Below are 16980 nucleotides of genomic sequence, written 5' to 3'. Positions count from 1 at the left end.
CATTTCTGTAACCTAATATACCCTCAAGAGAAGGGTTGGGCAGTATGAGGATAAATACAGTATTGTGAGGCAACAGAGATATTTCCACTGAAGTGGCTCTCCTTAAAGGCCCCTAGTTGTATCAGGCTGTTGCATATCAGTGAGCAGGACTGCTTTACAGGGGACCTAATATGTTCATTTTAAGGTTCATACTAACATACACATGCTTCAGTGCTCAAAAAAACTATTTTCCTCACACTGTCTATACTAGAACACCTTTACTGGCCCTCTGTCTAAGTTGCTTTTCACCACCTGTCTCTTAAACCCACCACCCGATAGAGCACAGCCTGCTCTAACTGGTCAGCATTTCCAGGACTTCCATATTGTGCTGTCTCTGCACTGATGTTGCAACCACAGGAATGATTGAAACAATGTACAGCATTACTTTCTACCAAGAAAAATCACCTATAATTGCTTCTAAACCAGAGTTGTTACAACTGGACATGTACCAGCAGGAATATGATCCAAAATCGGAGTGAAAGAAACGACAAAAGCAACCAGGATAACATGATTTTGTGATGTTAGCATGTGGCTACATGTAGCAGTGCGCTTGCACCCAGGGAATGACGTTCACAGAGTATGGCAGCATGTTCTACCACAAAAAAATCACCAATAAAATCTTCACAACTGGACATGTTCTAGAGAAATCAATAACATCAGCAACCAATATTACATGTTTCCCTGATCTTAGCGAGTAGCTACATGTAGCAGTGTAGGCTATGTCACTTGCGGAGATGACCATAAAGAAATCTGTCAAGGTTTTTGTTTGCTGGGATTACTTTCACATACCTCATCATGTGAAACTGTGAAACGTTTAATATGAATATCCGACACTTTAATATTATCTATACCAATGATTCCCAACTGGTTCAACCACAGGGTCCAGATTTGTCCTTAGTCATTAGTTCAAGGTCCACAGAATTTAATATATTCAGCATCATACTTGCATTTGGCCCTGTTTCAAGCTAGTTTGCTGTTTGTTTCTCACTCACTCTACGGCAGTAAACGGCACTTCAAAATAAAAGCTCTGTGCTGGAAATTCACTGTACTTAAAAATAAATGTGTTTTTTACAAAGCTGATATGTTAGCAAGTCACATGTGGTCCATTCAGAGTGGACCCGTGACCCACCAGTTGGGAACCACTGATCTATATGAAAGAAAATATGGAAGCATAGTAGGTCCTCTTTGAGTTTATATTGGCTTTACAGCACTTTTGCATCCATGATTAACTCCTTAATGTGTCAAGTATTCCATTAATTGCATTCACTAAAATAATTTATCAAATGAGTACTGCTATTAACATTAACAGGGGTGCATTTTACAAACACACTATGTCTATGGGTCTTGTGCCCTGATGTTGTTTGATCAAATGCACAGTAACTGTTAAACAATAAAAAGTACAATTAATCCAATAAAAAATACAACTAAAATTTCACTGCCTCCTAAAAGTCATACAGTTACTGAAGATATAAAATATGAAGACTTTTGAAATACACCAAATTTCTCGTGCAAGCTTAACTTTAGCCTCAGGTGGAGAGCACCTCCAACCTTCCTGAGTATAGAGTCACCTCTCATCAGTTGCTGTAAGTCAGCACCAGTCCCCTTGACACATTATGATATATCAACTGTCCTCATCCATCTCCATGTTCTCTTTTTCTTCACAGCAAAAACAATGACAACATAGAGGCATGGTGCGATGATGCGAGGATGCCAGCAGGAAAAGCATGACTGGTCTAGTTACATTGATACTGAATGCAAATTTAAGCCAAAAAGCATCACTGCAGATTGAATTGCTTTCAACAGTCCACATGAATCATTCATAAAATCAATATAATTTCACCAGCCTTGCTTTATGATAAACAGCTTTTTCCTCCGACTTCATATAATAACACAGCTGCTGGGCAGAATGTCCCCGAGCCATTGCTCCTATCATCACCGATGCAAACAGATGAAAGACCTACATTAAAAACAATCCACTACTTCCTGTAGGTTATTTGCAAATTAGCAAAAAGTTATAGCCTTCAGCATTTGTTTCTTGGAATGACGCTTCTGTGTAGTTGATTTGCACAGACAGGTACGCCGTTGGAATCGAATGGAAAAAACATTGCCTCCGGCCTCACTTGTTCCTCCCTTGGAAATTCCTCAGGCCTCCCCATCTTGTGCCCCCTGCAACCACATGTACATGCTGGAGTGTGATTCATGCGCTGCTAACACCCACACAGCTTTGTGCATTTTCAATGCCTCAGTGGTTTTTAGCTAAAGAATGAAAAAAAAGAGGTTGTATGAATATTTTCAAGTCTATAGTGCTGAACTTGATAACCTGTGAGGGTGAGCCAAATCTGATATAAAAAAATGGTCAGAGGGGAATTTTGTAAGCTTGAAATTTCTCTAACATTTTAAATCTTGCTGGTAGCAGACACAGAAACATTTAAACAAGCAATGGGAATTCTTTTACAGTGTTTTGAGCTCATAGACTGCATCCTTGAATCGGCCCCTGGAATCAGTTTCTCCATGAACAACGTCGAAATAATTTTGATAGATATCAGCTTTGTTGCATAACCTCTGTCTGCACAACAAACCAAACAACAATAAATGAGACAATTAAAAATTATGAGCACATAAAACAACAACACAGACAGCATCTATTAAAGATGACTAACATTAAATGAAAGAAATGCTGCGTGTGTTTAACGCAATTCTCCAAACTTCTTCTACACACAACAACAAGCAGTCAGTCTGTGGAAAGTTCGACGGGAAACACAACGTTACGGACTTTGATTTGGTAAATATCTGTATTCCTCAGTATGCAACCTCTATAATCAAACACCGAGAGACGGCAATGTTCACAGAGGTCGATGACAGCTGCTCTCCCTCGCTGCGTGTACCGTACTGATCCTCTAGTCAGATAGCTATACAGACAAGTCTGGACGACGCTCTTTCCTCAGAATCATACTGAAAACATCTGAAAACCTGGCAACAACCCTGCTATTTCTGCCACTAAAACACGCCAGGTGGGAGAGGGAGAGGAGGAGTGCTTTGTTGAGCTAACTCTGCAGCGAAGGGGAAGGGAAGCTGATGCTGTTGGAGAGACACTACTTTGTTTTGGAATCTTCCTCACATTAATTAAAGTTGTTTTATTACTTGCATCTCTGCCCTTTTTATTTCTAGCAAAACAACTTCACCGCTTTCATGATGACTGTCGCACATTCCTCCTCACCACCACACTTCCAGACCACACCACATCATCACCACCACACCCAGACTGTCTGATGGTCTTACCTGTCTGCTGTGTGTTTTTCAGGCTTGCTGCATTATTATCGTTGAATCTTAGATTGATGCCGTTCGGGCATTTGGAGACTGAGCCGTTCACGTGTGTCCCGCCGTTCCTTTTGATGCTGCTTTGGCTCGCCACCGGCATGAATGAGGGATCCAGGTCCATGATTAGCTGGTTGAGCTGGTCGATGGAGTTGTCAATGTCTTTTGTTAGAGATTTGAACTCCTCGTCACGTTTGTTGTTGTTGTTATTGTTTATCGTCGCCTGTTCCTTGTGGGGCGCCGTGTTCCTCAGAGGATCTGTTGTCATGTCCCTGGTAGGGCCCTGTGGTTCAGAGGGCACGCTTGCTTTGGGGGAACTGCCTCCTTGCTTGTTCCCTGGGTATCTCTCTGTATCGTTTCCATCCTCGGGCATGTAGATAAACTGTTGTGCGGCGACCATTTGCTGCTGGCGAACCCAGGACTGTGTGGAATAGCTTCCCTGTCTGTAGACATGCTGCTTGGGCATGGGGGCGCAACTGGGAATAGCGGAGGCCACGGAGTTGCTCCTGGAGCTCATACAGCCCCTTCTTGCCTCAGCATAACCTCTCTCATACTCCTCCAGAGGAGGGGGCGCAGGGTGGTGGAGGTGGTGCTGGCTTTGGCTTTGCTGCTCCTCTCCTCCAGGACTACCGAAACCATCTGACAGCAGGGAGTTCTGGCTGCTCTTGTGGCAGGAGGACGACAAGGTCCCTAAGCTGTCCACACTGTGCAGATCATGACCCGTAATGACCTCATCATCTAGGATGTCCGTTTCCCTCTCTCGGGGTCTGGGGTCTCCGTTGATGTGCACTTGCGCTGGGACTGTGTGCTGGATGCCCACTCTGGGGCCTTGATCACCCATCTCCCCCAGTGAGGGGTCCTCAAGACCAAAGCCACTTAAAAGGCGCTTCAGTTGGACCTTCTCCTGCTGGCTGGGGCCCTGGTTAGGCCTGATGGTGGTGGTGGTGGCGGGGACAGGCGTGGGTCTGTCTGCCCACAGAGAAGTGCTGGACAGGCCCGAGTCGCTGCTGACAGAGAGGGCGTGGTCGCTGTGGTCAGGGCTGGAGGTGGCGGAGGTCGTGCGGGCCCCTCGGCCCAGCGTCACCTCTCCTCCGCCGGGGCTCCTCTTTGTAGCCGCTTTGTCCTGGGTTAGGCCTTGAGAGCGTGGCGCTGCAAAATAGAAGAGATGCAGCGCTTCATACGGTCAGCTGGTATGGACTCACGTACACACAGAGACACACAGACAGATGGCAGAGACTCACACGAACACAAGCGGCACAAAACCACAGACAAAACAAGACTCGGTTAACATGCACAGTCACGTCACCCCATAACCACCATCATTCAGAATCTGTTATAGACAAAAGCTCAAACACTCACAGTCACACCTCACCTCACAAAGACAACATTCCAGACAATACAAAGCAAACAGACTACAAATAACTAGGATATTAGTACAGTGACAGAGAAAAATATGTGAATCAACATGTCAAACAGATCATCTAATTGGATGTGTTGGAAAAATACCTAAATTATTACTCAAGGAAATATATTCCTCTTGCCATAACAGCTCCCACCAGGCTACAAGGTGAACTGCCAAGGTGCTAGTGTATGCAGCGTGGGATGTAGACAAAGGTGTTCCTCATGCTCAGGTTATATAATAGATGTTAAGTCTCCTGTATGCTGCTACAAGAGTCAGACGGCTGTGGATCTTCAGGGTCTGACCCCTGCATTCCTCACCCTGCTGTGATTAAGCCCCCTACTCGCTCTCACCTGCCCCCTGACCCCCAGCATATGTCCAAACAACCTCCTTAATCCCCAGAAGTGAATGAAAAGTCACAGAAGTCAGTCAGTGTTGGAAGGCAGAGTCAAATCCATCACAAAGGAAAACAAGCAAAATCAAGTAAAGCCTGGACTCACGCAAAACGAGGGCTGGAGAAGGAGTGCGTGTGAGCAGCGTTGCCAAGTAAATAAAGCTCGCTGTTTCACTGTCACTCTCTCCTCAACAAAAGAGAGCTGGAACATGACTCCTACGCGTCTCCCTCAATCTACCGCCTCAAGTACTTGCCTTTCAGTCAAACCATGACTGGAGGATCTGAATACCAGACACGCATGATAAAAGCTCCCCCTCCTCCCCCTCTCCAAATGCTCCTGTCTGTATGTATAGCTTGCCCCCCTCCTTGCTCACACAAACAGACAAGTTGAACCTGCATCCGGCCTTGACGGCCTCAACTCAGGCCTCCATGCAGGTCAATCCCACCAGGAGGTTCCCAACAAATCCCTCTCGTAACATTCCTTCTGGCAAGGTGCGAGCAGGTTTTAGGGACAGATGTTTCCCCTCTCAGTGTTTCTCAGTGCTGGCCATCTTTTTCCTCCCTCTGTCCACCCTGTCATCCTCCTGCCTCCCTTTTCCCTCCCCTCCCCCTCACGGCCACCCATCTGTCTCAAGAAGAAAAGTCTCTTACCTTCGCTGCCGCTACCAGGTATGCACACAATACAATCCCAGTCTCCAGTAAAACACAACTTGCAGAGGAGAGGCAACACAGACACACGAGAGCAGTCATGGCTTCTAACCAGCAGATAATGGTCAGGGTCAAATCACGAGTAGGAATAAGTTGGCCCCTGCTTTCTTCCTCTGCTGAGAAGGTGAGAGTGTTTGCACTCCACACAAGGGGGGACCTTGAGATCTCCAAATAAGGGCAGAGGAATGTAAACAAGTGAGGCGGGACTAAGGGTAGGAGGCGGGCTGGAGGGAAGCAGTAACCCGACCTCTTGCCCTGCATTAGGGGACTACCCCACTGGGGAGTGAAGGGGGGAAAAAAGAGGGAAAGAAAGAAAAAGAGAGGGCGGCCCACAGAGGATCAGAGAAAGAAAACAACATTCCTGCAGCTCCATACTTTTTCACTCTGTAAAAAGACACTTTTTAATTAAAGCAATCCTTGCCTTGTACTTGGAGCTCTGGAAGCAGCAGCCAAGTTGTTTTTCTCTCACTCTTGTGTGTCATGAAATTGCATGCCTGCCGTCCTCGTGAACAATATCAGCAAAAAAACAGATGTGCCCTAAACTCAATTACGGGGTTCAACAATTGTTTTAAAAAACTGTTTCACCTATTGGGATTACACTGGCGTTAACAAACCCAAGAATGGTTAACCAAGTATGTTCTTAGCTTACGAAAACCAGTCAAAGCATTTATATCGAGCATTCATCATGTTGGCTGGTGTGGTATGGTCAGTCCCTGAATAATCCACCAATTACAGTGCAGAGAGCGGCGAAACCAGAACCGTTCCTCAAGCTGCTCTCGTATCGCGGGAGGAGGTCTGGTTGTGTATGGATATGCAATTACCTAACCCTTCCCATTCCTTCTCAGTTACTACCATCCCGCACCTCCTGAATGCCAAAACTACACACAGCAATACTATGGTGTATTTTTTTCCCCCCACACCTATAAGCGTAGGAGTGAGCATTACACTTCTCCAGTTATTGCAAAGTCCTTAATGAAAGACCATGAACAAATGCTTTCTCGGCCAAAAGTTGGCCGATTGACACCGATGTTAACACTTATATTTTCATCACTAATAAAAATGCAGGGCATATGGTGTTAAACCTACCTCTGTTAAATTGGCAATAATAAGAAGAGCTCTGGTACTGTGAACATACATGTGAATGTCTTAATTCATATAGACTTTGCATAATTATTTTATTTCCCAGAGGTTTACTGCCTTTTTGCACATCATATTTTTGATTTATTTTGTGCTCAAATTGTTCATATGCTGCTTGTTCCACACAATTTCTGATAATAAAAGTATTTGAAAATAGTAAAATGTTCTTCCTTCAATTTATATCTTTGTAACGAGTGTTTGAACTATATTTAAGCCATCAAAAGCAGGTATTTCAGGGGGTTTTAAATTGAATATCAGAATCGGCCCCAAATAATCTCTATCGGTCGGGCCCTACTAAAAAGTTCCGTCAGGGCACGTGCACCTAACAACCACACTGATGCTTTTTATAATTTCATTTCTGGGGTCCCAAAATATTAGATTATGTTGTCAGTCAAGATTCTCAGTCATCCAGGTCACGGGAATCATAAGTGCTATATCGTAGGCAACTGGACTTGCTTGCGTTGCTTGAAGACATTTCGCATCTCATCCAAGACGCTTCTTCAGTTCTAAATGACTGGTACGGAGTTGCAGGCTTTAAACCCTGTGTGGGTGTGAACCCTTGCAGAGTCGTAGGGGTCACATGTGAGCTCTCAGTTTCAGAGTCGACTCCGAAACTAAGAGCTCAAGTCCAGTTGCCTACGATATAGCACTTAAGATTAGATTATGTTCTCCCAACAGAGGTCTCGCCAGGACCATGAATTGGGGGTTTTCCTATTAATTACAATGCCCTTCCTCACTTACCTCCAGTGGTCTCATTTATAAAACAATGCATACGATCCATACTAAAACTGTACGTACAGACAAAAGCTGAAAATTCCAGGCACCAAAAAATACTCGACAATGTCTACAGTCAGGCTTCCACCTCACCATCTGTGTCGCCAATGTCTCCAAAATAAGCATGGGTCAAAGTTTCTCCCATCAAGTCTGTTTTAATAGATCACAACTTTTCCGTGGGCAGTGGCCTATGCCTCTTTTAGGCCTTGTTTAAAAATATGACTCCAGGTCTCCTATTTATTTTTATTATGGCCTGTAGTTTTTTGAGTTTTGTATTTTTTTGTATAACTGAGATATCAAATGTTTGCTGCTGTGAACTGTTTTGACTGGAACTACATTCTACCAGAGAAACAGTATCTATGAAAACCATTGAGAGCATAGACCCAGATTACTCCAGGCCTTTTCTGGAAAGAAATGTTGGTGTTTACTTTTTTAAAAATATCAATTTTCAGTGCTTTAAGCCCCAGTCATCCAGGTCATGGTAATCATATTGCTATATCGTACAAACTGGACTTGCATGGCTTATAACACTAGCAGTTTACTCATCCAGCACTTCAGTTCTAAATGACTTCTCTATCGAGTTGCATGTCTAAAGTCAGCTGTGTGGGTGTGAACCCTTGCAGAGTCGTACACATGTGAGCTCTCAGTTTAACAGTAAACTAAAGCAAACAAGCTTTCTGGATAGTTGTCTCAATTCTCCATTCAGTCCTACGATATAGCACTTAAGATTAGATTATGTTCTCCCAAAGAGCCATTGAAGTGAACTATGGGGTTTTCTTTTCACAATGCCCTTCCTCACTTACCTCCAAACGGTCTCATTTATAAAACAATGCATAGGACAGCCCCATACAGAGTCAGACTGGCTCTGTTGGAGACTGCTGAAAATGCCAGATGCAAAAATTCCAACAAATGTCTCCTCAGGCTTCCACCTCAGATCTGTGTTTACATGTCTCCAAAACATGGGCTCAAAGTTTCTCCCATCAAGTCTGTTTTAGAATCAAGGCAAGAGGAAAAATTTTCCTTTGGGCAGTGGCCTATGCCTCTTTTAGGCCTTGTTTAAATTTGAGTGTTCTGCTTCTTTATTGCATTCCCAGAGGTGTGCGTAAAAGTATATATGGACATGTTGGGGTATTTTTGTATAACTGAGATATCAAATGTTTGCTGCTGTGAACTGTTTTGACTGGAACTACATTCTACCAGAGAAACAGTATCTATGAAAACCATTGAGAGCATAGACCCAGATTACTCCAGGCCTTTTCTGGAAAGAAATGTTGTGAATTCTGTGGACTTTTAAAAACAATCACAGCTAGGACAGTGCTTTAAGCCCCACAAATTAATTCCAGCCTGTGTGTATTGTGTGCACCAGTCTACCGTGTGTATGTGTATGTGTGTGTGCATGTGTGTGTGTGTGTGTGCACCATTCAGCACTTCACATTTTAATCTTCTCTATCGAATGTGTGTGTGTGTGTGCAGTCAGCTGTTATTCATTTGATGAGCTACACAACAAGACAACAAATCTCCTTTAACACTAATTGCTCTTCCTCTGAAGCATTCCCTACATAAACAGTCTTTTAAAATTCTCCATTCACATGTGGGGATAAACAATTGACCAAAAGCCATTGAAGTAAATGAGGTTTTCTTTTCACAACCATAGCACTACGGTGGCAAACTTTTTTTTAGACTTCCTCTGAGTGACAGCCCCTCAGAGTCAGACTGGCTCTGTTGGAGGACTGCTGGTGATGCAGGATGAATCCTGGGAAAGGGTGGAAACAACTCTGCTTGTCATGCTACCACATACTGCATCTATTCTGGGAGGCTTGTTGAATAGTCTGTGGTTGAGGTGTGAGCCTGTGTGTATGTGTGTGTGCGTGTGTGTGTGTGTGTGTGTGCAGGCGCGAGTCAGAGTGTGTATGTGTATGTGTGTGTGTGTGTGTGTGTGTGTGTGTGGGATGGTTAAAGCATGCCTATTCATTTGATGAAACAACAAAATAGAAATCTCTTGAGAACTAATTGCTCTTCCTCTGAACCCTGCATTCCCTACATACAACAACACTCCTCCCTATCCATCACACAGAAACAACTCTGCTTGTCATGCCCATCATACTGCATTTACATCAAGGTACATTTTTGGCTTCTTTTTCCTTCCCTCACCAAAATATAGTCTCGTTTCCACAGGGCCTGCCCGCCTGGGGTTGATGAGTAATAACTCTAACGAAGTTAGCGGTGAACGTGTGCGCATGTTAATGCAATCACACTGCAGTTCCTCAGTAACATCGAGCACTTGACCTGTCACGCTGTGTTAACTCCCTGAGAGAAAAAGAGAGCTTGTGTGTGCGTGTGTTTGTGAAACAGAAGGAACACACCGAATACCAAAAAGTAACACCCTAAGCATACTTGATCCATTCATAAAACAGCCACTGGTATTTTCAGTCAGGTGGAGTTGGATTCATTAGGCAGATCTTGGCGTTGTTATCATGTCTTGTGAGTCATGTGGTGACTAATGCAGCAGATTAGTAACAGTACCTTCACCATCACAGAGGTTCTGATAGGAGTCCCAGCGGATTAGAGGATCTGCTGTGTTGTAGTCCACGATAACATCCGTCCCATTTTGCCACCTGTCTGCACCTGGACCCAAAAAAAACCAACATTATTTTAGATTCTGTATCTTGGCCATTGTAACATCTGTCATGGCTCGAGGGATGGGTTACATATTAAGGGTTGGGCAATAATTTCATATTATAAACTTTCAGAGGAGCTGTGTTACAGCACTGTAAGATCTTCTTATCACCTAATCCTGATTATCAAGTAATCTTACTACTTAAAAGCAAAAGTTTCCCTCATATTTTCAATAGATTTTCCAATATAAAAGACTTAAAGGAAGAGTTTGGGAAATATTCTTATTTGCTTCCTTTTGTATGGAATCAACTGTTTTATATGTGATGTACTGTCTGTATTGTTCTCTATTGAAATTAGCTATGTAGCTTGCTCTGGTTCAACAGTCTAGTCAGTGTTGTGCATCGTCCCCATTTAACAAACTAATAAACTAAACTAAAACACCTTTCATATGTCTGTATGATAAATATGGTGCTACAACCAGCAGATGTGTTCGCTTAGCTTAGCTTAGCTTAGCACAAAGGCTGGAAAAATGGAGGAACAGCTAGCCTGCCTTTGTCCAAACGTAAGCAAAAAGTTGCTCATTTTTACAGGTTTTTTTGGTAAGGATTAGACAAACAATGTGTAGTTTGAATTAACTACTACTATTAACGCACTTTGGAGGTGTTTTTGGGGGGTTTTTTTTGGTTTTGTTTTTTTACCTTGGGACAGAGCCAGGCTAGCTGTTTTCCCTGCTTCCAATCTTAATACAAAGCTAAGCAAACTTTCTCCTGGCTGTAGCTTCGTATTCACCACACAGATGTGAGAGTGATATTGAGCTGTTAAATCATGAGATAATAACCAATGAAGTCCAAACAAGTTTTATTTTTACCCTTGTTGCTGTAGATGGAAATCATATCTACATCACATTGCTGGGGGACAACAATGACCGGAAATATCACATTTCTGATCAAAAGACCATCACATGCTGCAAAACGGCAAAGAATTTTGCATCACCTTAGCCAAAGTATTTTAACTATGCTACAGGAATTGTATTTAATAGACACTCAAGCAAATAAATGCAACATATGACACATACAGAGACCCACACAGCATATGCCTCATATCCACTGCATGGTTTAGTTCAGCTCCACTCGACTCGCTTTTGGTACTAGGTCTTTTTCTCTCTTTTGTTTTCCACTGCAGATTGTGCCCCCTCAGTACAGGCAAGATCCTCAGCAAGATGCCACAGCTACTCTGAGTGAAACTACCATGCCATCATCTCCAACATGATAAACGCCACATCCTTTTATCTGCAATGATGTATGCGCTTTGTAAATTGTGTGGCATAGTGTATGTAGTTTTGTGGGTGGAACATTTTTAAAGTGTTTGTGCAGGATGTCCCATGTCTAGTAACGATCTCTCTGACCAGTCAGTGTCTTGACTCCTTTTAGTATCAGCTCAGCTCGTTGGAACCTCAACAGAGATAATACCAAAACACACTACCTGGTACTATGCACAACTTCTGCCAATGGAAAACCAAAACAGAGTGAGTCCAGTTGTCCTGTTCCGTGCAGTGGAAATGCAGCAATACTTTCACTCCTGTGGGGCTCTGGGGCAGCCCATGCTGTGCTTCTTTACCTCTCTGTCAGCACACACTTCACACTACGTTTCCCCTCTGCAGCATTCCACATCCCTTCTCACCGGGGGGGCAGAGGGGGAGGAACGGAGCACAGGACAACACCACGGGGAAAACTGAGAAAGCTCTGTATCTGCTTTTCCAACTACCTATCCCTGTAGAGAGAAACTTCTGAGAAAAACTCAAGAGTTAGGAATCTACCTGGGATCTTCTCTGGTCCCTCTGAGAACACCAGCTCCACTTTGCCATAATCTGGAAATCTGGGATCTGGAATGTAAGCACACAGGAATGCCATTAGTGTGGCCATTCAGAAGAGGAAGGATGAATGGTGGTGCCTGCGAACAGGATTCTCTCAGTACACGTAACATGTTTGGGAAAACAAGATTATTGGTCTCAAAGTGCCAAGGCTAAATTAAGTCCAGACTGAGCCCTGCAGATGCAGCGAGAAGCAGAGGAGTCGCCGTAAACTAGCACGTTGAGACCTGCCTTTTTTTTTTTTTCAGCTCTACCTTTGTTGGCAGTCTCCATGTCTTCTTTTTCAAACATCAGGTTGTAGCCCTGCACTGCTCCCGTGTGGAACTGCAGCCGGAAAATAACTTCACGCTCTGAAGTTACGTCACTCTTGTGATAGCATTTAATCTGGAAATAAAAATGTTGTGATTAAAACAATCTAAATAGTGATGCTAGAAACTCACAGAAGGCATCTTGTGTTTTTTTTTTTCCTACCATGATGTCTCCTTTTAGAAGCTGGGCTGGCTCCAGTGTGATGCATACACGGTCTCTGTGGCTGGGACCGATGTGACTGGAACGAAAACAATGGAAAAGTGAGTCAAAGTGAGCCAGAGTTTGGAAGCAGTCACAAACATTTACAGAAAGCAGTAACTTGGAGTTAAAATCAACATTAAAGTAAGTAAAACAGCAAATTGCTTTGATGTATTCCAATATTCTTTGAGGTAAACAAATTACTGCACCACATGTGAGCGCTACTTACTAGATTCCAGACGAATACACTGCCTGCATTCCCTGGTAAACCTTGATGTATGGACGACATACTGCAGAGAAAAAGATAAATTATCAGATCAATAATATGGCTCTGATAGGGTGACCTTTAGTAGCCTGAAGCAAGATAGGTAGTCAGATTGTTTTGCTCACACCAAGTGTGATAAGCTGCTGTTGTGAGAAAGGGATTTCAGCTCCATGATGTGACGGAGACCTTTGTTGTTTTAGTGGAATTAACGAAAACAGCAATTTATATGCAAACATGGGTGTGAATTCCCATGAGTTTACTGGGAACCTATAAAGAAGTTCTTCTCTTCAGTTCTCTATATGTCAGCGCCTCTATCTGTCTGAGCATGCATGTGTGTTGGAAAAATATATAAAGTATAGATAAGTCGCCATCGTGTTTACTGCTCCAGCTCTGATGTGGTCGTGTCTGGGTTCTTTTATGCCGTCATGGTGGCAGCGACTGTGTTTTCATTGGGAGGTGCAGCTGTGTGTAGTGGTAAACAATATGAGTTTAACCTCCTGTGGCGTCGAAGTTTGGGATCCCGTGGAGGATGACGCAGTGCAGGAACAAGGGAGAGGCATTGATCTTCATGGATCCGCTTAGAAGACTGTTGAGGATCCAAACGTACCTGACATGAGGGCAAAGAGATGGATGTAAATAATACGCAGGACGATTGTAAGTATTCCCACGACCAAAAACATGCTAAAGATCCAAGGGTACTGTTTACTTTTTTAATCTGATATTTAATGACAATAACTTTTAGACTGCATTTTTTTCTGCTTGTGTTAAAGGCAAGGCACTACACTTCCCATAATGCAACTTGATGAGGTTATTTTACCCTGCTTGGCAAATATCCACATCTTTTAAACTGGAGCTCCTATTGTAACTCAAACACTTCATTAAAAACTGTAACCTCCAAACCCAAACCGAGATTACACTGATGACATCAATGTGACATCTTCAGGGTTATTTTCTCAGATTTCACAACAGTTGATAATATTCTTATTGTCTACAGATTTAGATGATAAGATCAAAACTACTCTATACATTGAACATGAAGCTTAGCAGCAGCTGGTTAGCTTCATAATCTGGGAGCTAGCTGTTTCCCCCTTTCCCAGTCTTCATGTTAAACTAAGATAAGCTAATCAGCTGCTAGTTGTAGCTTCAGATTTAATGTCCAGACATGAGACTGGTATTGAACTTCTCATCTAGCTCTCAGCAAGAAAGTGAATAAGCACATCTCCCAAGATGTCAAACTGTTCCTTTAAGACAATATTTAATGTTAAAGAAGTTAGGCTTCAAATGAAATTGTGCTTTGTAGGACACTGTACCTACGGCATAGGCTCTGCATAAGCTGAAACCATTTCCCTCAGTGGAAACGAAGCTTTTATTTACTTTAATTTCACAGATAAGAAACAATAAATTGTGAAGACAATAAAGCCTCCACAGAAAGAGCATTTTAAGTCTTATGTGTGATTTATCCCTTCATTTGAGCAGAGGAAATCTCCGCTAGTCCCTAGGCTAATTTATACAATGTAAAATACCTTGGGGTTGTGCTAATAATGTTAGCATGTTATATATGTTTGGAAAACATGTAGTATGAGACAGTTATTTTGTCAGTGAAACTTATGAGTTGTAATGGAGCCGAATTTGTTAAATGTCGCTGTTGTCCCTGACTTCATATGAGTAGAGGAAAAGTCTGCTAGCTGCTAGGCTAATTTACACTATGTAAAATGGCATAGGCTTGTGCTAAAAATATTAGCATGTTGCTTCTGTGGGGTAAATGTGTCCAGATAAAGACAAGTGCTTTGTCTGTGAATGCTGCGAGTTATAGTGAAGTTGATTTGTGTACTTATGAAATTGTTGTTATGAAGTGTTTAATGGGCGTGTTTTGAATCAGCTAATCTTCACAGCACTTCACAAAAACCCTACCGCCAGCTAGTGTTATGGAACAAAAGTATAAATGTACACAACGACGTAGGCTACGGCTACTATTAATCCCACTGAAGACCCATGATTGTAAGGGGAAGGTGGTTCACACTGACACACAGGGTTAAGATTACACCAGGTCACCATGGGGTCCCATTCCCATCACAATGATCCACAATGACAGGTTTATCAGTGAATAAAATAGACAAACAGCATGTGTAAAGTTTGTATTGAATCAGGTGTGTCTGGGACATGAATGTGTTTGGATGTGGGACAACAAAGCACCAGTCAAACAACACACAGTTAGATGTTGCTATACAGAAGGGCGTGCTCAAGTTTTGGGTCTTACCGTTTCTGCGAAGGTGTCATCAGAGCTGAGACCTTATCATCGTAGTATTTCCTCATCGCAAAGCGGTCCAATGCCTGATCAGCACTTTGAGGGAGACAGTGAGACCCATTAAACACTTGAGGTAATTATGACTCAAGAGAGAGATTACACTCTGCTGCTTCATAATTGAATGGTGTTAACCTTAACTTAAATTAGGACAACACACACACATGCATACACACGCATAATGGACAAGAGTGAAAGTAACCGGAGAGACAGGGGATTCCAGCAGAGAGGAAGAGAATGCCAGCCTTAAGTAAACACGGAGGGGGAGAGGAGGACAGAGAGAGGCCAGAGTGTGTGCACAGCTCTGCTATTCAGACAGACCTAAAACCAACAGGCGCTGGAGCCTTTTCACCACAGCTCTGTTTCTCGCTCGTTGGCCCTCTCCCTCTGCTCCCCCCCGTGAATCTATTCCATTGTAAATCTGCCTCATTGTTTTCCTATCTCTTCCTCTACCTCTTTTTGCTATCTGTCTTTCACATTCGCCTTACCGGCCCAGTTTTCCTCAGCGGGACGCAAACACCAAGGGAAGCAGAGGCTAAATCGGAGGCCGATGTGTGCTCATGCCACAAAGACTACTGTGTGCAGAAAGGATCTACACAGGGGCATAACACCAGGCCGCCTCTCCTAATGTTTGCTGCGTCTCTTTACTTTAGGGCTTAGACAATGACAATGGTTAGAAATTTAGAATCGGTTTTCTTCACGATGAAAAGATTTCATGAAACTGACACTGTGGCCAGAAGCTATTACAGTAACTAACATGTTTCCAAGTTGATTCATGCAATCCAATACGGGGTGATTCATGGCTTAAACTGTGTGGTTTCCCTTTGAATGTGAAAGAGGGGGCTTTTCTTTGACTCACCCTCTGAATCACCTGGACCCTAAATGAAAGCAGGTAAATAAATCAGTCGTGGTTAGGCGATGACTTTCTTGTGGTCGACGGAATAAGTCTGATGAACTGTTGTGGGTTGCTGTTGACATCGTTCACTGCCAGCAATGAGTGGGTGCACTCACTCATATTATGATCAATCCTGACTTCAGAGCAAACAACATTTATAGTAACATGAGGAATGTAACACATGGCGGTAATTACCTGGCTGATACGTCGGTGAAATGCACAAAGGATGAGATGACGACACCGATTCGACCCTTGCCGCCCTGAGGACAAAAGAGAGGATGAGGAGGGGGAGATGGTCACAACAAATGCAGCACTTTACTCAGTTTAAAAAGGCCTTAAATACTTATTTTCTGAATTATCTTCCTAATAAACACACTATTGTCTGCAAACGTTAGAACATTACTGGTTATTTCACGACACAAATCTGTATCCAGGGGCGTAATTTACATGAGAGACACGGGGGATATGTCCCCACACACTATTTTAGAAGGCTGTATTGGACCCCACCACCCCGAGGGTATGTAAGTTAGGGCACATTCACACCAGGATAGTGTGGGGGACTCTGTTCGATAGGCCGGGGGATGCCGAAAAATGTCACACCTTCACTTGGTTTGGTTCACTTTCACACTGCACTTACTGAAGCGGACCAAACTGCCTGGACAATGTCACAGTCACAAAAGCTGCATGTTTGGGGGCGGTATTGCCCGAAACGACCACTGACCAGAAAAAAGAAGAAAAAAAAGCATGAGGAAGAAGAAA

At 43.2% G+C, this 16980-nt stretch overlaps 1 protein-coding gene across 2 annotated transcripts in view; it reads right to left on the bottom strand.

Annotated features, from left to right (window-relative positions):
• Positions 1-16980, bottom strand: part of LOC125902086 (tensin-3-like) — a 43700-nt gene that overhangs the window by 14253 nt on the left and 12467 nt on the right. The window contains exons 5-13 of one of the 2 annotated variants that reach the window (XM_049598205.1): positions 16417-16481; positions 15282-15365; positions 13519-13631; positions 12989-13049; positions 12724-12799; positions 12507-12636; positions 12199-12264; positions 10290-10391; positions 3319-4503 (exon numbers count right to left, since the gene is read on the bottom strand). In XM_049598205.1, the coding sequence (XP_049454162.1) occupies positions 3319-4503; positions 10290-10391; positions 12199-12264; positions 12507-12636; positions 12724-12799; positions 12989-13049; positions 13519-13631; positions 15282-15365; positions 16417-16481 (1882 nt within the window). The remainder of the gene's footprint in view (positions 1-3318; positions 4504-10289; positions 10392-12198; positions 12265-12506; positions 12637-12723; positions 12800-12988; positions 13050-13518; positions 13632-15281; positions 15366-16416; positions 16482-16980) is intronic. The other variant, XM_049598206.1, reaches the window with a different exon arrangement.

The sequence above is a fragment of the Epinephelus fuscoguttatus genome, linkage group LG15 (assembly GCF_011397635.1).
Source record: "Epinephelus fuscoguttatus linkage group LG15, E.fuscoguttatus.final_Chr_v1".
Lineage (NCBI taxonomy): Eukaryota > Metazoa > Chordata > Actinopteri > Perciformes > Serranidae > Epinephelus > Epinephelus fuscoguttatus.
This window is presented reverse-complemented; position numbering and strand designations above follow the sequence as displayed.